General features: G+C 39.2%; 1 protein-coding gene across 3 annotated transcripts in view; it reads right to left on the bottom strand.

Annotated features, from left to right (window-relative positions):
• The window catches only part of GALNT13 (polypeptide N-acetylgalactosaminyltransferase 13), a 344283-nt gene that overhangs the window by 52952 nt on the left and 268227 nt on the right, over nt 1-23104 (bottom strand). For all 3 annotated transcript variants that reach the window (XM_075933416.2, XM_075933418.2, XM_075933417.2), the window contains 2 exons: nt 17284-17423; nt 12138-12236 (listed from right to left, as the gene is read on the bottom strand). In XM_075933416.2, the coding sequence (XP_075789531.2) occupies nt 12138-12236; nt 17284-17423 (239 nt within the window). The remainder of the gene's footprint in view (nt 1-12137; nt 12237-17283; nt 17424-23104) is intronic.

Here is a 23104-nt window from a genome sequence, read left to right as displayed (position 1 = left end):
GAAGGGCTTGGTAGGGAATGGCCTCAATTCTTTAGCAAAAAGAATAGGAAAGCATGGGCCTTCGTCTTTTGGATGGGCTGCACCTGGAGGAAAGGAGCCAGAGACCCCAGGGTGAGGGAGACAGCCCTGGTTTGGAGAGGCAGATGGAAAAGAGGTTTTAGGGTGAGTTTGAAAAGTTTGTACTGAGGTTTCAGGGTAGAATTAGCCAAGTGTTTTTGTTTCTTTTGATTTGTAACCGACTTTGCTCTGTTCTCACTTATTACTACTTAAATCCTACTGCTTCTACTTAATAAAATCATTTTTATTTTCTATCAAATCCAGTGTAAATAATGGTTACCGGGGGGGAATGGGGGACCAGAGTGTACATTCCCCCTTTCATTGTTAAAGGTAGGTGGCTTACCTAATTCTTTGGGATCTGATCCCATTTGGGGAGTGGTATCCCAGGAAGCTGGGCCCTAAACAGCACTCTCCTTGGACCTGAAGAGGTTCATTGTACATACTGCTTCTCAGAGGGGCAGAGATCTCAGCTCGGGGCCTTGGCTGGGGGAGACCAGCGGAGCTGCCTCAGCAGGACCGGAGGTTGAGAAACCCCAGAGAGAGGGAAGGTGACCATGTCAGCACGCTGGGAGGCACCCCTGAGGAGTCATCTGTGACCGCACCCCATCACACAGGCAAAGTGCTTTCTCTTTCCTCTCACATTATGTTGATTCACAAAGACATTAATTGATGAAAGCCACCTTAGGCAAAGCTGTCAAACTGAAGTTGATTATACCACTAATTAAAGAATACATGCATATGTTACAAAGTTTCCAATTAGGACTTTTAGAGAGGCAAAATGTTACAGAAGATTTATGCATACTCTGTTTACTCATTTTCAAACTTAATAGTTAATTATGAAATCTTATAGTTCATCAAGGTATTTTAGCATATGGACAAAACCAAAATGAAAATGCATCAAATGTAAATATTTACTAATGAATAGAATAGACAAAGCATAATCAGACATTTGGCAATACTGTATTTGAAAATGATATTTTAGTATGTTTAGTAACCATGACTTTTCAAACACTATGTTATTCAATGGACAAGCAGTTAAAAACAGTCAAATGCCTTCTTGAACCAGGAATTAGATGAGGATATTTAACTGAATGAAATTAACTCTTATCTAGCAGATTTTTGTACCGACAGCAGCGATTTCAAACTTGGTCAAACCAGCGTTAATGTTATAAAATATACTAATGGAAAATTTACTGCACTGTTCTCTTAGCTCTAATAATAATCTACTATATATTTGAGAGACTTTGTATGTCTGGCTGTCTGTCCATATGTGAATCTGTTTGTTCAAGAACTTCTCCTAAATTGTAGGACCACCAAATTTGGTATGCAACTTCCTCTTATCATAACCTTAAAGTGAGGTAAGGGTTTGGTTGTGCTAGGACAATGGGATTTGCCTGGAATATGATTGTTACTCATAAAATGAATAGGGTGGGGTCTACTAGCAGGCACAGTTATACTGGAGAATGACCACAGCGGGGAGTGTACAGTAAGAGTGTGGCTGGCTGGGGACAGGGCTCTGAATATTGCCAGCCAACTTACACAGTTAAGATTCCCATGCTGGTGAGCCCCTGGCTGGGCAGTATGCCCACCCCCTGTCCCAGGGAGCCATGCCCAAGCAGCGCAGCTCCCGCTGCACTGGGAAGCCACCGCCTGGGCAATGTGGCCCCCAGTTCCAGGGATTGGCCAGCTTCCTGCACCTTAGGCCTTCCCCCAACAAATGAATATATTCTGCAAAATCACCAATTTGTCTTTCTTTGACACAAATTTCTTACTTTAACGTCCCATTGCAATTAACCTATTTGCCCTGTGTGAATTAATGTGTTTAAAATACATTTGTATAAAATGTTAAAATTACTGCTGCATTATAATTAAAATATAATTGGGTGAATAATTATTACACTTATAGGACCATATTGTGATTTTTAAAATAATTCTATTGAAATTAATGTCAGGTTCTGCTTAAAAACAATGGCCCAGTATAGCTCTTAGTCTTTATGATTTGGCAAGGTATTTATGGCGTAAAACCTTACTTTACATAACATACATTATAATTGAACATTCACTGAAAATTCTCTAATGCAAGATAAAACATACATTTGTAGTTACACTCAAAATTGAGTAGATACTCAAAGTTAAGCATATTCCTAAGAAAATATTTTTCAAGCATCAAGACTTTTTTCCATGTAATTGTATACTTATTAGCATGTTACAAATAACTATCCTCTAATTGTGTGGACATAGAATGAGAATTTCATAGATAGCTAACAACCACTAAAGATTAGTTACTTAGAATGTTACCCTGGAGAAAGGGCTCTTCTTACAATAAGCTACATGCTTTAATCATTCAGTTTCTAATCTAAGTGGTCAGTATAAGACATAGGGGAAAATGGTTATGTCATACCTATGTTTGCTAAAACAAACATATAACATACCTGTTCTAATGTCACTCTGCAACATCTACCCTGTGACGTTTTATTAATAAAATGAGGAGAAAATCTGTCTGGATTTATTTTGGATTCATTAAGAGCCCAATCCCACACCACAGAGGAAATTCTCAGCATCGTGAAGGATTGGGTTCGAACTACCACATATACACTGCCACACACACTCAATCTGTGTCACAAAGTCTGTGTCTCACACACAAAGTGTCTCTCTTTCATTCTCACACACTTTCTTTGTCTGTAGCCCCAAACCCCTCCCTTTCTGCCTGAGGACCTGCCCCTTCTGGGGTGACCAGAGCTGGCATGTAAATGATTGCCCACTCCTGCTTTAAAAAGTCCTTGCTTTCATAGCCATCAAAGTTGCCCTTGATCTAAATGTTGCTTCCTTCTCAGAAGCAGCTGCATATAGTTGAATCTTTCAGTCTTTCATTGCTCCTGAATTCTGTCCTTTCCTGTGCAAGGCAGTGAGATCATGGGAGACACCGAGCAGCAGTTGACAATCAGTTGGCTTCTTAACAGGCTACAAGCCTGAAGTTGAATTTTGCTGAAGTGGAACAGGAGCTGGCAGCCAGCGTCAAGGGGCTCACGTAGCTGAGTTCTTCCTCTACAAGTGGTGATCACCATGGATGGAAGAAGGAGAGAAGGAAGATCTGTCTGACCTTGTCTCCACAGCCACTGAAAGGTGAGATGAGTCCCAAATCTGTGCAGCCAGTAACTGGGGAAAGGAGAACTGAGGAGCCAGCATAAGCATGGTCACTTTTTATTTTTAAAATGTAAAAGAGGACTTGAATAGAAGTAGGTTTCTCTCCAAGAGTCCTGCTTTTATTGTGGCCACACCACTGGGTTGACTACAGCTCTAGTGTTTAGTTACTGCACAACTGCACGACAGGGTGAAAGTTGTAAGTATTTACCCAGTGATCTCCTCTCTCCCACTTCTCTTCAATTGTCCTCACTGTTTACTGATCCAAAGGGCAACTCTACTTTCTGCACGATTAACCTAGAGCATTAGAGCCCTATGAAACCTGTTAGAGCCTTAATAGAACTATCCTGTAACTTTTAGTTAGAATAAAAAAATATACTGTTTCAGATTTCACTGAAAGAAAATACCCTGGTCAGACTTAGACAAACATTGGGACATAACTCACAGCAGATTCTGGGGCCATTCTATGGACTTCAGCATGGCACCACTATGTTGCATATTGTGACCTCATTCCCATATTGCCCTTCTACATCCATGCTAGTGCAGGAGTCCTCAAAATGCGGCTTTGGATGGATATTAGTAAGTTAGGATCCCTTTATGCCTCACTGCAGGGGTGGGGAAACTAAGGCCCAGGAGCTGGATGTGGCCCCAGGCTTGCCTGGATCTGGTCCTCAAGGCTCAGGCTTCTCACCTGTGTCCGGCTGATTTTTCTGTGGGTCAGCAGCCCCCGAGCCAAAAAAGGTTCGCCACCCCTGCCTTACTGGCTCATAAACCTGATGTGAAAAGGCTGGAGCAGTAAGCTCTCACCCACAGCCACCAAACTGATAACATTTTTTTAGTTGCTTACTGCCTGGCTCTATGAGGTGCTGTTCATTTCCAGAGATAAGCTGAATGCTGTTCTCAGATGCATGGAGGAAGCTCTCAGCACCTTGTAGGACTCTCCAAATCAGCAACTGCAATATTTAATTTAGGTTGACTCGGCATTTATTATTCTTAGAAGAACAAGCCCAAACTGATTAATAGAAAGAATTAAAAAACTGAAGAGGGCAATTGCTGAGAAGTGGTTCAGTTTACCATATTTATTCCATCATTTAAATAGTTCTGAAATTTGTATCTGGATAAAACAACAGAAAGAATTTTTATCTAAAGCTTCCCTCTCAGTTAGGAACAGTCATTTTTCTGCTTTTGCTTTTACAAGTCAGACTTACAGACAGCTATCAATACAACATCCTTCTTGTGCATGAAATTCAGAAAAGTACTGTCCAAAGGAAAAAAAAGATTTGGCAAAAGCATTAATCACTAATGCTTCCTTAAAATAAAATAGAACGTCAGCCCCGAATAAGCCGCTACCTTTAAAGAAATCAATTTTCAGCATTACCATGTAACACTCTCTTGTGATGTCCTGATACAGCAGGACAAGATAGAGCTAAGCAACCATGACTAAAGAATCCCTGAATAACTTCCTAGAATATGGTAGAGTGAATGCTGACTAAGAAAGGATTAGAAAACTGTGATGTTAAAATGGAGAAACAAGGATTGCAAAAGTGACCACAAACATCACTGTGTAATACCCTGAGAGCACTTTACAAACACTGGATTCATAGTAACTTACAGCACACAAAAAGTTATTGAGGGAGTTTTGAAGGACAATCCCCTTCTTTCATCATAGAATCATAGAATAATAGGACTGGAAGGGACCTCAAGAGGTCATCGAGTCCAGCCCCCCGCCCTCAAGGCAGGACCAAGCTCCGTCTACACCATCCCTGATAGATGTCTATCTAACCTGTTCTTAAATATCTCCAGAGAGGGAGATTCCACCACCTCCCTTGGCAATTTATTCCAATATTTGACCACCCTGACAGTTAGGAATTTTTTCCTAATGTCCAATCTAAACCTCCCTTGCTGCACTTTAAGCCCATTACTCCTTGTCCTGCCCTCAGAAACCAAGACGAACAAATTTTCTCCTTCCTCCTTGTGACACCCTTTTAGATATTTGAAAACCGCTATCATGTCCCCCCTTAATCTTCTTTTTTCCAAACTAAACAAGCCCTGTTCATGAAGCCTGGCTTCATAGGTCATGTTCTCTAAACCTTTAATCATTCTTGTCGCTCTTCTCTGTACCCTTTCCAATTTCTCCACATCTTTCTTGAAATGTGGTGCCCAGAACTGGACACAGTACTCCAGCTGAGGCCTAACTAGTGCAGAGTAGAGCGGCAGAATGACTTCACGAGTTTTGCTTACAACACACCTGTTGATACAACCTAGAATCATATTTGCTTTTTTTGCAACAGCATCACACTGTTGACTCATATTCAACTTGTGGTCCACTATGACCCCTAGATCCCTTTCCGCCATGCTCCTTCCTAGACAGTCGCTTCCCATCTTGTATGTATGGAACTGATTGTTCCTTCCTAAGTGGAGCACTTTGCATTTCTCTTTATTAAACCTCATCCTGTTTACCTCTGACCATTTCTCTAACCTGCTAAGGTCATTTTGAATTATGTCCCTATCCTCCAAAGAAGTTGCAACCCCACCCAGTTTGGTATCATCTGCAAACTTCCATGGAGTTTCATGCTGTGAGGTGGGTTATCCGTATTATCTTTGCATTTTCTGGCAGAGATGCGGAGACAAAAAGGTTAAGTGGCTTACCCAAGGAGAGAGAAGGGGGCTCAGAATGAGAAATGGAATTAGGACACATGAATTCCTGGGGTGTGAGCCTCATCTCTGCTCCAGACTCTTATAAACTGGGTTAAAGGTCAACACGAGGTTAAAGGGGCCCTAAAAGTGTCAAATGTAGCTGGGGGAGATGACCTTAGTGCAGATATTACAGAGATAGTGGAAAGGCTCCAATAACCTCACAGCAAACAGTGGCACAGGGGGAATATTGAGGAAGGAGGGCAAGAGGCAGAGCTTTATTGTGCAGACCTTGCCAGGGCTGAGTCTCGGCACTTCTAGGCTTAGCTGCTCATAGCCCCTCGGCTGGCTGCATTAGTTATGAACAAAAAAATTACTTGAGCCCAGGATTAAATGCTTGAACCCTGGCACTTTTTTCATTACAAGTTAAGCATTGCCACGGTCTTTGCATGGAGTGAGAGGAGGAGGGCTTTAGCACTCAGCACATCTTGTGACAGGCAAAGACCAATCAAAGAATCCCATGTTACCCTATGGGAGGGTGGTGAGCCTAGGGTTTGCACTGTTTGGGCTCTGAAGGCTTACATGGCAATATGGTGGAAGGAGGGAGGCCCTGCTTTTGTGCATGGGGCTGGGAGTCCCTTCAGGGCATGTCAACTTGTTATCATGTTGTGATGGGGGCTGACGAGATTGGAGCTGCCAGCCCATAGATTTGGTTCTCATTCATTCACAACAGGCAGCATCACAGATAGCTTTGGAAGCAGGCTGTCCAGGCAATCGGGCATTGGAATTCTAATTCATACTAAATGCATTAATCTGTTGGGTTCTCATTCAGGTGCTGGATAGCCAGCCATGCAGACAAGGGTCTGGATCTGCAGGCACGGTATTGTCTTTTGGGCATATAGGCATGTATCCAAGTCACCTGAGGGCTGGGATTCGGTGGTGAAACAGCAATTAGTTGGCATTCATGGAGGGGCATGTTATGGGATAAACTGATACCACTGTTGTATGCTGTATGAGCCCATCACTGACCATCATATATATATAATTGATACACATACAAGAAAATGAGTTGGAACACTTAAAGGGGTGGAACTAATGCTCTGAATAAAGAAGGACCTGAACCAAATCCTGGAAATTTTTCCAGGCCTTAACATTGTCTGGTCAGATATGCTTCAATGTAGGGGCTGGCAGGAAGCCATGAACCCTTCCGCAGTAGACAAGACTAGGAAATGCAAGAACATGGAGGGGCCGAATTCCTGGTACCTTTGGGTGGGATAGTAACTGTTACATTCTAGCAAGGTCTAAGGGTGCCATAATTATTTTGGGATATTGGTGTGCAACAGTCAGATTCAGGTGCTGTCATATCAAAAAGGGCATTGAGAGATGTCTGAGCATCTGGATGCATGTGAAGAGGAAGCAACCAAACGTATGGCTGGCGCCTCCTTGTGGTGGATTTTCAGTGCACGTACCCCATAAAAAAGCCACAAAGTAACAGATAAATGGCTTGGGGAAAGGACTTAAGGAGAGATGTTTGATAATTAAGCAAGCTGGGGGTAACTGAGGACTCCTATGATTGGTATGGCATGGAACCAGTTCCCCAACACTGTAGTCCACCTTACAAACCACCCCCCTCCTAGAAAGAATAAGACCAAAAGAGATATTGCAACGAATGCCATAAGAATATAAGAGGATGTTGTGAAGACCAATACTTTAATGGGGTTCAAGACAGAACTAGATAAATTCATGGGGTTAGGTTCATCAATGTTTATTATCCAGGATGGGCAGAAATGGTGTCCCTACTCTGTTTGTCAGAGGTTCGGAAGGGGTGAGAGATCACTTGTTCTGTTCATTCGCTCTGGGGCACCTGGCATTGACCACGGTCGACAGACAGGATACTAGATTAGATGGACCTCTGGTCTGACCCAGTATGGCCATTCTTATGTTTTTACGAAATTCAAGCTTTTTTTGTTTATTTAATTTACCTTTATAAGAGGAAAAAAGAGTGATTGGTTATGCACTCTTGCTTTTCTTATAAATCTGTGTGGCTAAGGTAGACATTTCCCATCTATTAACACAGAGTGTCCATATTAATAAATGTTAATGTTCAAAAAGACAGCTTCTTTTGGTAAAGCTAGCACGTAGCAGTGGCAATTGTACACTTGCATTAATCTCAGTTCAGACTTCTTTTATTTCTTTTCCTTGTGTGTGAATAAGAGTACGATTAGATTACGGTTATGAGCAAAAGTTCTATTTCTGAATAACCACAGTAACAGAAGTTATTTCCATGGTAACATAATAAAAGAGTAGCCATGATGCTTATGGAGATTATTACAGGCAGACAAACCATACGGCTGAGTAATTCTCTAAGGGCACATCTACACTGCAACACTATTTTGAAATAATTAGCACCATTCCAAAATAACTCAGTCCACATCTACACAGCAGGCAGTTATTTCGAAATAATGTCAAAATTCTGTCAAGCTGGAGGACTTCTTACTCTGACTCCTGTAACCCTCTTTGTACGAGGAATAAGGGAAATCGGAAGAAGAGTGCTCTATTTCGAAATAAGTGCTGTGTTGATGCTCCCTATTTTGAAATAAGCTACGCAATTGACATAGCTCAATTTGCTATTTTGAGCTGATTTCGAGTTAAGCCCAGCTGTGTAGACTTACCCTAATGACCAGTAAAATCAACTGATTTCAATTAAAATAACAAAAATCCTAGAAGTCAGCTCTTGCAAAAGTGGATTGATAATGAAGCTTTACCTAATGTTTGATGTTGGTAAGCATTAATAATGACTCACTTATTGCTAATGTTCCATTTAATCAAAAATCTATCTGCAGGTACATCTTTAATTGCCCTCTATCCCTCTCCTCCCCCAGCCCAAGCACCAATGGGTGAGGAAATTTGATGGGTCTGGCAGTGAAAGGGAAACAGTCCCAGCAGTAAAGATGATATTAGCCAAGGGACAACAGGCAGTTCCTCCCCTTGTGAGGCTCTGGCACCCACTGAGTGAAAGAGGTGCTGATTAGCTAGCATTCCTGAGACCCCAGGATTTAGATCAGCACAGGGGCCATGTGGAATCTTTTTCAGCTACATTCCAGCAGTCCACTCTACACACTCGAATTAGGAATGGAGACCCAGCCTGACAGATCCTGCAGGGTCTAGCCAATCGTCTGCTTAGGAGGTCAGGAAGACATTTTTTCTCCCTTGGGCAAACTGGCAGAAGACCTGAGAGTTAATGCCTTCCTTGAAGCACCTTCAGGCCATGATGAGTTAAACAGAAACATGCTAAGTTACTGAAGTGGAACAGCTGATTTGTCTCTGCAGCTGCACTGGAAATTGGCTGCATAAGAGAATAAAACAAACTGTTTCCAAATGATAAAAAGCTAGAATTTTTATAATGGGTCTTGGACTCATGTGACAGGTTGGGACTATTTGGCTCTTGCAAGGTGAGGCCTCACCCTGCTGCACTGTTTGTCTCCTTCACAGAGGGGAAGGTGCTAAGATTCAGAAAGAGCTGAGTTTTGACAGGGAAGGTAGTCTGCAGATATCCTATCCCATGTTATGGGTTATATGGTACAGCGCCCTGTAACCCCTGAATGAGCTATGGCTTCCTATGGTAAGGAGCCCCGTAACCCATGCACTGGAACCAATTAAATGTCTGATAGAAAAAAGGATGGGTGATGGGGAGGTGGAACCCTTCCCTCTGTTATAAAGTATAATAAAAGTTGTGGCCTGCCATCTAATTCCATGTGTTATGCTAGCAGACCCTAGTCATCTAGAGCTTAGTGCATGAGCTTCTATTATATGAACTAAAAGCCACCTGGCTATTAGCTAAGGCTGTAGAGCTAACTCATTCTCTCTGTAAGTGGTCTAGGTGCCATTAAAATGGACAATATACCACACCCAGACAGTATGTGGGTTACATGTGTATGCGTCTGTCATTTTGCTGCTGTGTCCACATCAAGGCATATATGTTCTTTCCACTCAGATACAAGTACACAAAATCTATTGACTCTATTGAAAGCCACGTCCCCACAACGGATGGAAGTATTTGGCCTCTGGGTCATAGGAAGATTTTCCTTTGCACAGAGGCCAGTTTTAAAAGTTGCAGTAAGTTGTACTGTACAATTTGTAGCTTTTTTTTAAAAAAAAGCAGTTAGTTATTAACTTATCAATGCATCTCAATTGGTGGTGAGCAGTTATCTGAATTGCACAGGTCTGCATAACCATGAAGCCTCTCAAAGCATTTTATCCTGGCAACATTGCTAAAACGAAGGACAATGATTTCTTAACCCAGAATACATCAAAAAAATCTAACACACAGTACTACACATGGATTCTTAATCACCAGAGCTAATTTTCTTAAATACTTTAAATACATTTTTCATAAAAGAAATGTTAAAATATATGGTTTTTTCTAATACTTAAGCCTTCAAGTCCCTTGAAATGCTTCTGAGATGTAACAGTTAAGCACATAAGAACAGCCGTACTGGGTCAGACCAAAGGTTCATCCAATGAATCTGGTATTATTTTTGACATCCTTTTCAATCTGAAACAGTTCTATTTCATAGCTGTATTTTGTTAGCTATACCATCAGTCCCTCTAGCACTTGCATTCTGTCCTATTTCTCTTTCTCCTTATGAATCCCCATTAGTGATAACAGGAGTCATATATGAGCACAGAAGGATAATGGATCCCTATATATAGGTCAAATATGAGCGGTTCATACTGAGTCAGCAAAATTAATGCCAGAAATGTAAGATAATTCATTTGCATAAGCCAATGTCAAAATGTGAAAGTGCAATGGATGAATTCACACACTGCATGTGCATCTATTGTGCTTATTTTGGAAGCCACTAGTGTGTATGTTTGACGGATAAAAATAATCTGCAGATTTGAGAATTCTTCAGTGGACTGTGACGCCAGCCCAGGGAAGCTCAGAGTCTGAAGAAAAATATTAGATTCCAATCCAGCAAACACAACTACCAGCCATGTGAATGCCAGTGGGAGCACTCAGGGCATGTGTACACTGTGGTGTTATTTCGGAATAACTGATGTTATTGGAAATAACATAGTCCATGTCCACACTTCAAGCAGTTATTTCAATATAATGTCAAAATTATGGAGGACTTCTTACTCTGACTCCTGTAATCCTCATTTTACAAGGAGTAAGAGAAGTTGGAGGAAGAGTGCTCTTTCTTGTACTTCCTGCTGTGTAGACAACACCAAAAGCCGAAATTAGCTATTTCAACTTAAGCTACACAACTGATGTAGCTCAGGTTGCATAGCTTATTTTGGCTTTAGACCTACTGTGTAGACATACCCTCATAGTGGTAAGCACAGTTGCGATGACTGAAGCTATGAGTTCAACTGCAAAAACTCAGTGCAAGTTCATAAGATGTAACAATAACCTGCAACAACAAACATAGCTGGGGAAAGGAATGCAATAATCCTAAATAAAAAGGAGAAAAACTGACTACTTGAGCGACTGCTACCTCCTGTGAGATAGGCAAGTATTATTAATGATTATCATAGCAATCATCACAACTTAATAGCAATAATAACAATGACAATAACAATAATAAAGCAAAATTATTACTTATGACAGGTGCCAAGTTGACATCAAATATAGTCAGCAGCTGTGCAATGATCAGTCCCAAAACTAAACAACCTGCCTGAATCCTGACCCTACCTGGAAGGACCAGTTCTTGAGTATTTCATTCTCCGTGTTCATTCAACTCTTAGCCTCTGCTAAAGCTTTGGAACTGACACAAATTACTGGTGAAACAGGCCTTCTGAGTACTGTTAAAATTCAGAAGTGTTCTGAAGATCAGAAGTAAGCCTGAAACACTGCCTTAATCTTTCATTATTTTGCTCAATAATTGCAACCATAGTTTTTATTTTGTAACCTCTAAATATAAAGTGATTCTAAAATTCCTACATTTCTGCTGCAATATGAAAGCACAATTAGATAAAAGGAAACTGCTTCAGTGCTGCCAGAAGTAAAAGGTACATGGGACAAAACACATTAGTTGTTGCCCTGTGCACATGATGCATGCATATTTAAATACCATCATTTAAAATTATCATCCCACTCTGCATCAGCAAAAAAGCAGCAGACAAGTGTTGAAGAGTGAAATTTTAGCTTTGACTCTTTTTTAGCTTCAGCATTACGTTTGGTGAATTTAAATCAGGCTGTTAATATTATTTAGATGATTGTTGTGCCCTAATTTCCACAGCCACAGATTAAAGAACTTCATTCTTTAGCCAATTACTATGTAGCTAATGATTTATTTTACCTGATTTCCTCCCATGCCATGGCAGTTGAATATACCCACTTTTTCATTTTCCTTGCGGCCCATGTTATCCAAACATTGGTTGGTCTCAACATTTCTGATCTGAAGAAAACAAAGGTTAAAACAAGGGTGAAAACAAATGCAAGTAGTTAAAAGGAAGAGAAAAATAATATAAGCCAGAAGACACTGCAAAAAAACGTTAGGATTAAATTGGTAACAGATGCCCTTTGAAAAATACACCTCCAAACCTCACTTTGTATGTGAAAAGTAGGTAACTGCATGAGCAACGAAGCCATCTGAGTGTTCAGTTACATGATCCAGATGCACCAATATTTCAACCTGAAACGTGTATGTATATTCCCAACTTTGAACAACGAACACCTCTTAGCATGTGAAAAATATCACAAAGCAACACACCACATTTAAATGGTTTGTATCTATAACTGCATAGATAACAATTTACCTCTCCTTTTATGTCAATGGACTCTTTTGTCTTAATTATCTTATAAAATATGGCCTTTCCTGCAGAAAGTGATATGGGACAAAATAATTTGTCTTAAAAATTTGTTAAAAGGATGATGCTTACTGGGTAACAAGTTACCTGTTCACATTCCTAGATCCAGCCCATCACAATAAGCTTGGCCTCTTCAGGGACAGGTTCTCTGGTGTACATGGAAACAAATACTCTGCTCTACAGGTAGAACCTATGGTTTTGCTTGAGGAACTGAGTTCATTTACAAGAGAGTACAGGTTGGACCTCCCTGGTCCAGTACCTTCGGGCTCTGAGTGTTCCTGAACCAGGAAGTTTTCTGGACCACGGGAGGTCAGAGCTTCCCTGCTTTCTGTCATTGTCTCTGCATCTACAGTCCATAAAATGGGGATTGCAGTACAAAGTCTGTAGCAGACTTCATGTATGATTCAAATGAAGGGAAAGGGAAGGTTCCAGGACTAGGCTGTTCTACTATTAAAAAGCAGAAGCAGCTTCAGCAGCTGGAGACTGAGGACTACTCCTATCATGAGACAGGAGCAGATGGACAATCTGCTCTTCATCTGTCGTGAGGGAGAACCCTATTTCCCAGAGTTGTTGAGGAAGGCTGCCTGTCCAAGCTTTATTTACCTTTTCACAACAGCATCAAATTATTCACTCATATTAAATGTGTGATCCATTATAACAGTTAGATCCCCTTCTGCAGTGCTGCTGCCTAGCCAGTTCTGCATTTTGAATTTGATTTTTCTTTTCTACTTTACATTTTTGTTACTGAATTTCATTTTTTTTTATTTCAGATCATTTCTCTAGTTCATCAAGATCATCTGAATTCTAATCCAGGCCTCCAAAGTGCTTGCAAACCCACCCAGGTTGGTATCATCTGTAAATCTAAGTATGTTCTTTTATCACACTGCTGGGAATAGCAACAGCCGTGTGCCACAGTTACCTTTCTACTTGAGCAAGAGTAAGAATTAGTTATCAGCTTGTGTGTCAGTTCTCTGCCACACAATCTCCCTCACCAGCAACCTGCTTAGGGGCTCTCCTGGCCCAAACTTTGCCTAGCAGGTAACAGTCAGTGAACGCCAGGTCTACCAAGCTCCTTGGGTAGGTTTTATGCATTCCCAGATGATGGGTTCACTGTTCAGGACATCATTGCTTATTCATTTAATTATGGTAAATATAGCTAAAGCCCAGCAAATCTGTAGATATCTGCTTTGTATCTGCAGATAATTTTTGTGTCTGTGAATCCCAATTTTGTATCCATGCAGGACTCTAAATATAGCCTTCCCTTCAAACAAAGCACTGAATTGGTTGAAAGTAAAAAAGTTCATTTACAAAAAAGCCCTGATTAAGTAATACTAAGTAAAAGGAATGAAGATAGTGATGTCACAAGCAAGTAAAAGAGAAAACATACATCCAAAGACTAAAATTTAATTTAGTGAGGTACAGTCTTTTTTCAAGATGGTTTATTTCACCCGCGGGTTCCTTTCCACCTTTTAACTGACCAGCTTAGCCAGGAGCTATGTCAAATCAAATTGCTTGGTTTCTTTGTCTCCTAAGGTGGAGAATAAAGATAGTCTGTCTCTCAGTCTCTCTCTATCCCCCCTGCCTATATCCTTAAAGGGATTTTTTGTTATACAAGTCAGGAAGGGCTCTGGGGATTCAGTCTTCTGTGCATCTCTCTGGGACAAAGGAGCCTTGTGAAGTCTCTGCATTTCAAGTTCAGGATTACAATTGGCCCTGCTGGTTTAGCTTGATAGCTTTGTTTAAACATATTCCTTTGTCTAGGTCAGACCTGTAGATCATTTTTACCTAGGCTAGGCTATGTGGCCTTACACATATTAGCAACACCATACAAAGGGAATTCATAATTCATATATAACATTTACATTTTACAATGACAATGACCAGCACTGTCATTCTACTTTATCCAGCACTGGTAAGGCAAAATCTGAAGTACTGCAACTAGTTTTGGGCCCCCCGCTACAGAAAGGGTGTGGATGCATTAGAGAAGGTCCAGTAGAGGGCAACCAAAATGATTAGAGGGCTGGAGCACATGACCTACAAGGAGAGGCTGAGGGATTTGGGCTTATTTAGTCTGCAGAAGAGAAGAGTGAGAGGGGATTTCATAGCAGCCTTCAACTTCCTGAAGGAAGGTTCCAAAGAGGAAGGAGAGAGGCTGTTCTCAGTGGTAACAGATGGCAGAACAAGGAGCAATGGTCTCAAGCTACAATGGGGGAGATCTAGGTTGGATATTAGGAAAAACCATTTCACTAGTAGGGTGGTGAAGCACTGGAAGGGGTTATCTAGGGAGGTGGTGGAATCTCCATCCGTAGAGGTTTTTAAGTCTCTGCTTGATGACAAAGCCCTTGGGCAGGGGGCTGGACTCAATGACCTCGAGGTCTCTTCCAGCCCTAGGATTCTATGATTCTATGTCTGCTTTCTTATGATACATCACAAGGCATATTTTGTACAACTATCACTGCACTAGTGTGTAGGCTGTGAATACAGAGATGCCTATAGTCACAACTCTCAACTCCATTCGAGTCAAGTCAATAATGAAAATATTCAATAGTACTGAACCCAGGACATACCCTCCTCGGCATTCAATTTGATATGACCTCCCAGTTTAACAGCAAACTATTGATAAGTACTCTTTTAGAATGTTTTTTCAATCAGTGGAAAACCCACTTTACAGTAATTTGAGCTAGGCCCTATTTTTATTGTTTGTTTACAAGAATGTCATATGGGACTATATCGAAAGCTTTCTAAATTTCAGGAGTATCACATTTACTACTTCACCCTATCCATTATCTCATCAAAGAAGGAAATTAGATTGGTTTGGCATGATCTGTAACAGAATAGACTGATTTAAACCATAATTTACATATCACCAAAAATCATTGATGTAAATCAAGTTCCCACTGATACTACAGATATTTCTGGAAACAAGGATGTAAATCTGATCACTAAACCATGTTACAGCTCAGTACAGCATTTTACATCATCTAAGAGGGTATATGTTGTGTAATTCTTTTAGATGACTTGATTTTGATTAATACACATTACTTGTATCAAGCTGCAGATGTAGCATCTGCACATGTTTATGAGATTGTAAGTGTAGGTTTAGCATGTTTGTGATAAGATTTAATTGTAACTTATTTTTAAATCAAAATTTTAGTATTTTATTGATGATTTTTAAGAAAATAAAAAAATCCAGTTATAATAAAAAAAATTGATCTGATTTTTTAGTAATTTGATCTAGTATTTCCGAGGCATCAAAGTTAGGTTGATAATTCCCCAGATCCTCCTTTTCTTCCTTTTTGAAGATAAGAAATGTTTGTCCTTCTCCAGTGTGCTGGATCTCACCTGTCCTCCAGAAGTTCTCAAAGATAGTCAGGAATGGTTCAAAGATTGCTTCAGCTAGCTTCTTAAAGGCTTTAGAGTGAAATTTATCAGTAATATGAATGTGAATAATATAACTCACATAAATAGCCTTTAACCTTCCTGTGTTTTGGCAACGGATCCTCTCCCCTTGTTGTTATTAATTGTGTTAAGCATTTCATTACAATTAACATTTTTGGTGAAGACTAACACCAAAATGCCATTAAGCACATCAACTTTTTTGGTTTCATCCATTATTTGGTCTCCTTCACCATTACATAATAGATGTATATGGTTCGGTCTTTCACTTCTGCTCTTTTCAAATTCCTTGTACTATTGACTGGTTTATAGGGGCAAAAATCCACCTTTGTTGCTCGGCTGGCAGCCAGCAGCTGAAATTGACAAGCAAGAATTTTAGTTCACAGATGCTGCCTGACTTTTTCTTCCTGTTTCCATAGAAACCAAGGCCATATTGGTGAAAATAAGGTGTTTTAATAACTATTTTATAATTTTCACATATCTGGGTTTGCCATTCTGATATTCTCTTCCAAACCCCTATTATTTCATGCCTATTAAGTATGTTTTCTCTGTGATATTTTTAACACTGTGTTTGGCTTACTTTTTAAATAGTTAGACTAAAAACCCTTCTGTGGTTTTTACTTTGCATAGCAATTCTGAATTATTATGTTGAGATTATTTACCTGAATGTAGGAAAAACACAATTCCTTTTGACTGCTGTGCTAACAATAGTTATCTTTTCACACAAGTATTTAGAGCTTTTAAAAGTCAGCTCAGATAAATAATTTTAAATAGTACATTATTTGACATTTAAAGAGTCCTCTGCACTTTTCTCTATTTAAATCTGCTATTTGTTAGGAATATTTGTGATATTCAGCTGTAATCTGCACTACCAGATGAGAGGGCATAAATAAACCAACCAATTTGTCATAAATGATCTCAGTTATATTGCTCTATCCATAATCACGTACATACCACTGGAAAGTATGTTCTCCAAGTACAGTAATGCACATTATTTTCACTTTTAAAATATTAGTCACAAGCATTATTTTTTCAACAGTGTATCCAATTAAAAAGATAAATCTTTTGGTATGAACATTCATGAAGAGATTTCCCCTTATGCAAAATACAAAAGAAAAGCAGCATGTTTAAAATAAAAAGATAGATCAGATGTGGGGAATTATTTCCAATGATTTAATTGAGAAAGCTTCAGAAACAATTTACTTTTTTTTAAATTTAACCAAAAGAAATAATTCATACCTCACCAAGTGAGTAATAGCGTCTTGGAATCTGAGAGTCTGGATAGATGTTTTCTAGGTACCATGAAAACGGTTTACACTTCAGATTTTCTCTTAGTGCTTTTCTGACTGATACATCGCCATAATCCACTTTGACAACACCTAGAATTTTTCAGATAAATACATAATTAATGTATAGATTCTTTACAGCTACACAAAAATATCACTGATCATTTTATCATTTTCCAATTAGTATAATTATAGCTCGACAATATACAATTCCATGTAGCAGCTGTTACAACAATGAGATTTTTGCTGCCATCGGCAATAGCAAATTAAAGACTAATAAAAGCAATATTTATTCTATTTATAATACATTAATATAGAAAAATATAGCCATACAAATATCTTGATTCTCATGTTGGACATTTCATACCATGTGTCATTAACTATTAATCTAATGTCTTAGAATCAAAGTTAAGTAACTGTTTCATTTTATATTAGAAGATTTCAAAGCAGATAGGCTATGTCTACACAGCCCCCATTTTGCACAAAAAATATGCATAATTAATGAGGCTCTATTTTTGCACATTTTTTTCAGGAAGAACGGCTCTTGCACAAGAGGCTTTTTTTTGCACAAAAAGGAGCTATGCAGATGGCTCCCTTTTGCGCAAAAACCTCTTGCGCAAAAAGGTAGCCTAAATTATGCGCGGCGATATTCCACGCTTCTCCTCATTTGCATATTTATTGCTCAAAACAGGTGCAGTATGGACAAAGCCATAATGTTTAAGTTCTGTCATTCACACTGTTCCCTTTTGCATTTACCATTGGTTCTATGTGCTTTGATTTTTTTAAGAAAGAAAGAAAGAAAAAAACTAGCTAATTTTAAGTGCCATTTTAAAAAGCATCTTGCTGGTGTGTCCAAATTTAATAAATTGATTTGAGAAAAATAACTCAAAAGGAAGATAGGTTGTTTTAAGAAAAATAAGTTCATTGTCTTTAAAAATTAGTTTGTTGTCTTTAAAAAATAAACCGACTGTCATACAGAACACACTGTCTTATCACACGTATGGAAGTAACAGTGCTGCTTTTTTCCGATCAATTTTGTTATTTCTGTGGGAGAAAATCCTGCCTTTCCTTCCCTCTACTGTATGGGTGCATGCAGCCTATGAGGCAGTGAAAACTAATGCTACACACCCGCAATAATACAACAAACACAGTTCAGCTAGTACAAACAGTTTAATAATTTAATCTTTATAAACCAACAACAAATGACTACCCCAATGAAAAAGAGAAACAAGGAAGAAATTGTGCCTTATGGAAGTGCTCCAGAAACACAATGCCTCATGGTGCTGCTGTAGTGTGATATAGTTAAGGCTCATCCATGAGTAAGGTGCAGTGTTCACTAAAATAAATACAGGTTGAAGCTCTTTAGTCTGGTACTCGCTGGTCTGGCAACAAATGGTCCAAAATGATCATTTTAGTTTGCTGGATGTCCACTTCTCACAGGTGTGGCCATGTTACTCATGGTCCCATAAAGTTTGCTTACAGCCACCAGTCCTGGCTCTTAGTGGTCTGTGCTGTTATTTAGATCTAGTTTACCCTTAAATATCTTCTAAAAGACCAATAAGCAGTAAAGTGTTGGTAATGCTACTAGACAATATTGACATCCCATGGTTCAACAAATTCTCTGGTTCAACGCTAGTCAGGTCCCGAGAGTGCCAGACTAGAGGGGTTCAATCAGTACAATCAGTATACAATCTGCTTTTCAGCATTATGAAGTTTATTTCTTCTTACAGTCAATATATGCTCAAAAAGTTAAGTTCACAACAATCTTATTTTCATTTTATTTCCATTTTTTTTTATTACGGGATTTGACATTCCAGAAATTACAACACAATTTATCCCATAGCCACTGAAATCACCTCCTTGACATTCCTACTTCTTAAATATTTCATTTTTTCTTGGGGTTGTTTTTTTTGCCATTTAAATCTATTATTCACCATCTCTTTTTCTTTTGTGTTTGGCTGTTTCTAAAGGACTTTTCTGAAAATAAATAAAATGGACCAATATTCTCCAGAGGATCTGTCATTACATACAGGGCCAAATTTTTCCTCTCAATTATATCTGTGTAAATCCAAAGTAACTCAGTTGATTCAATTACTCCAGGATAAGATGAAATCAATAAGATTAAATTCAATAAGGCAAGTGTACTACATTTAGGAAGGAAAAAATCAAATGCACAAACAGAAAATTGGGAATAACTGGCTAAGCAGCAGTACTTCAGAAAAACATCTAGAGCAGGTATGTCAAACTCAAAGCCTACTGAGGGCCGCAGAAATGAAAACTGATAGATTTTAGGGCCACAGGGCCACCAAAGAAAATGTACTTTGTTGGAAAGTCATGGCTATTTATTATTATTAGATTATGTTTTAGCTATTTTATAATACTGCAATAATTTGATGTGTAAAATTGTTATTTGCTCATATTAAGTAATGTTAAAATTAATTTAACATAATTTTTAATGTAAATATAAATTTAAGGAACTTTTAAATTTTGTATATGATACATAACTGTTTTGTTGAAATAAAAACAAGTATAGACCATGGTTAATCAAAGAGAACAGGCTTCTTTGAAAATTTCAGATACTTTGTAAGTTTGAGATTTTGCATAGATATAATTATTCATGCAGTTGCAAAAAACGGACATTAATTTTATATCAATAAATATACATTTTGTGATTTTAATTGGGAATACATAAATAAAAAACAAAATATTAACAAAATAACTTCTTCCTTGCCCCCAGAGCCAGGGACTCCCATACCCCCGTTCTAACCCAATCCCCCTCCGCTCTCCCAGAGTCAGGGCCCCCCCAACATAATGCCTCTCTCCTGCCCCAGAGCCAGGCACTCCTAGCCCCCCCAACCAAATGCCTCCCTGAGAGCCAGGAACTCCCAGCTCTCTTCCCCTCCCCCCCCAACATAATACCTGGGTCCCAGAGTCGATGTTGCTACCTGAGGTGCTGGGTTGGCGTGAACACAGCGGCCAGCTTTGAGCGCCTGCTGGAGTGCCCAGCGCAGAGCACCCAGCCGGCCGTGAGCATGTGCACAGAGCAGCCCGGCCCACTGTGAGCTGTTGCTGCAGTGCAGAGTGGCCCAGCCGGGATGTGAGCGGGCACTCGAACACGTGCTCCAAGCGGCCAGTGGGCCGCACTTCCTTCTTTTATAAAAGTGTTCTGGCAGGCCGCATAATATTTCGATCGATCTGCATGTGGCCCCCCAAATACCAGTTTGACATGCCTGATCTAGGGGTTACAATATAAAACAAATTAAATACCAGTCAATCATGTGACACTACTGCCAAAAAAGGCAAATGTCAACAGAGGATAGTGTTAACAGGATGTAAGAAATGGGAGTAATTGTTCAACTCTTGTTGACACTGAGATCTCAGCCAAAGAACTGTGTCCAGTTTTGGGTGGTACATTTTAAGAAAGATATGGCATTCAGACTTGAATTTTAAAAAGTTTCTATTCATTATTTTAGTTGATAATTGTCTCACTCCTGCATGTAGATTTGATTTGAAAATTAATTAAATTAGTTTTGTATTTTGTTCTGAAAGTACTAAGACTTCTGGTCATTCTTGACCGATCTGTTGTGTTAAACAAATTCTATAGTCCAGGGCCAGCACCTGTATTCCCCCACTAATGAGCCTTGCTCTTCTGGTCAATACTTCCTTGGTTTTAATGGAATCTACCTGGTATGGGTGGTCATAACTACAGAGGGAAGGTATTCCCTCAGTTACCTAGGGACAAGTCTATGGAGGGCTTTGAATGTTAGGACTAAGCTCTTCCACAGGCCTCTGTATGGAAGAGGAATCCAATGCAAAGAGCATAACTTGATGGAGATATGTTCATAGTGACCCATCTTGCTAAACAGGATTATTGAATTTTGAACCAGTTGATGCTTTGCTGAGTTTTATACCAGGGTGGGCTGCTTCACTCCTAGAAATAATGGGTTGTAATATTCAAACCTAGTCATGTAGCCAAATCTATGTCTAATAGCATGGAATAGTATCTGGCCACTTATAGATGGATGTAGATTTTTTATTTTATTTTATTTTTTTGGCCACCATGGCTATATTGATTTTGAGAGGATTCTGCATGGTCATCTCACACAGTTCAGATGGGGCCTAAAACAGAGGTTCTCAAATTTCTTTACAGTATGGGCCACAATTCAATAGCGATACCTGCCTTCCTATTACCATCAGAAAGCATCCATCTAGCAATGACAATAATTAATTATAAGTAAGGGCATTAACAGATAAGAACTCAAAGCATTTCAGATGAGTTATAATAAGCACTATGTGATCATGAAGAAGTCTGCAGACTTTCAGCAAGGTATCTACAGCTCAGTTTGAGAACTTGATGCTTTCATAACACAAAACAAATGAAGGGAGAAGGGAAATGCAAATGAGTAAGGTGACCAGATGGTGACTGGCTACAATCTAATAATATATCCCTCATTCAAATTAAAGGAATATAAAGATTGCCTCTGTCTCAATTTCACAGTACTTAATTTTTGATTTTTGTGTGTATATATCATGGTAGATCTGAATGATGAAAAGGCAGTGGTCTTATGAACCATATACAAGCCAGTGTTCTATATGGGCCAAATTCTGCCCTTGATGATGTGCCCAGTAAGGTCAGAGAGAGAAAAGTTTACATCTGAGAGCACAGTATGGCCCTAATCTGATTTTCAAAACTTGCAAGTGTTTCTATAGCTTGTGATTTTTCTGTGTTTACTACTCCCTTATTTTAAACTATTTCAGTTCATTTACCACATTGCAGCCTAACATTGAAAAATGAAACATTAGCCACTTGAACTGTTTGTTTGTTTATTTTTTTGCAGCACGCAATAATCTGGATCTTCAATTTAAAATAACTATGCAATAGTATATGCTATTTTATTAACTGTCAGTGTATTGCCCAGTTGCATTTAATTTCCTAACTACAATCATCCATAAGCGACATTACCTACAGCAGACTGGCAATTACTGCAGCCTTTACATGTTCTCATATGGCTATGTATGTCACTGGATAAGCTTCCTGAGAATGTCAACCTCAATAAGAAACACATTTGATGGTAGTTATTTTAGACAATGTAACACAAATTGGAAAAAGTAGTATAAATCTTTTCTGACAGAAATTTGATTTTAGAGATGCTGGCTGCATCTCTCTTGTTAAGTAAGAGGGCTATGTGTGCTATTAATTGCCCAGTAGAGGATGTTAAGCATACATCTAATAGAAACCTCTTCTTGGAAATAAAGCATGCCATTCCTTTGATATGCCCTGTTACAAATGAGGAAGACTCCTAACATGGAACTTTGGATAGCACTTGTGGTTTTATGCTATTCCTTGCTAGGGTGGTAGCAAAATAATATTTCACCCGCTATAAACATTGTCTTGAGGGAAATACAACAAGCTGACGTTCTTTCTTTTTTTCTACTCCCTTATCAAGTTGTTGTTTTTTTTTTTTTTTTGCAGCTCTGTCCATAATTTGTCAAAGAGGATCACAATAGTAATCTAATGCCAGGCAATGTGAGTTCTGCTGCCACCCATCCCATGCCTCAGGGAAAGAATGGGAGAGAAGAATAATGGGAGAGAGCAGGTAGGCCATTCCAAGGACACTTGCTACATAGTCTAATTTGAGTTATTTTACAGCAGAGAATAAAAAAACCCAGCAAAAACCATGACTGTCTAAAGATCATGCTGAATTAGTAACTGACAATATTCTACAGCTTGCTCTAATTTTATATGCAGTATAGTTATAGATGTATCAGTTCCA

Source organism: Pelodiscus sinensis, chromosome 7 (assembly GCF_052426305.1).
Source record: "Pelodiscus sinensis isolate ZL-2025 chromosome 7, ASM5242630v1, whole genome shotgun sequence".
Classification (NCBI taxonomy): domain Eukaryota; kingdom Metazoa; phylum Chordata; order Testudines; family Trionychidae; genus Pelodiscus; species Pelodiscus sinensis.
This window is presented reverse-complemented; position numbering and strand designations above follow the sequence as displayed.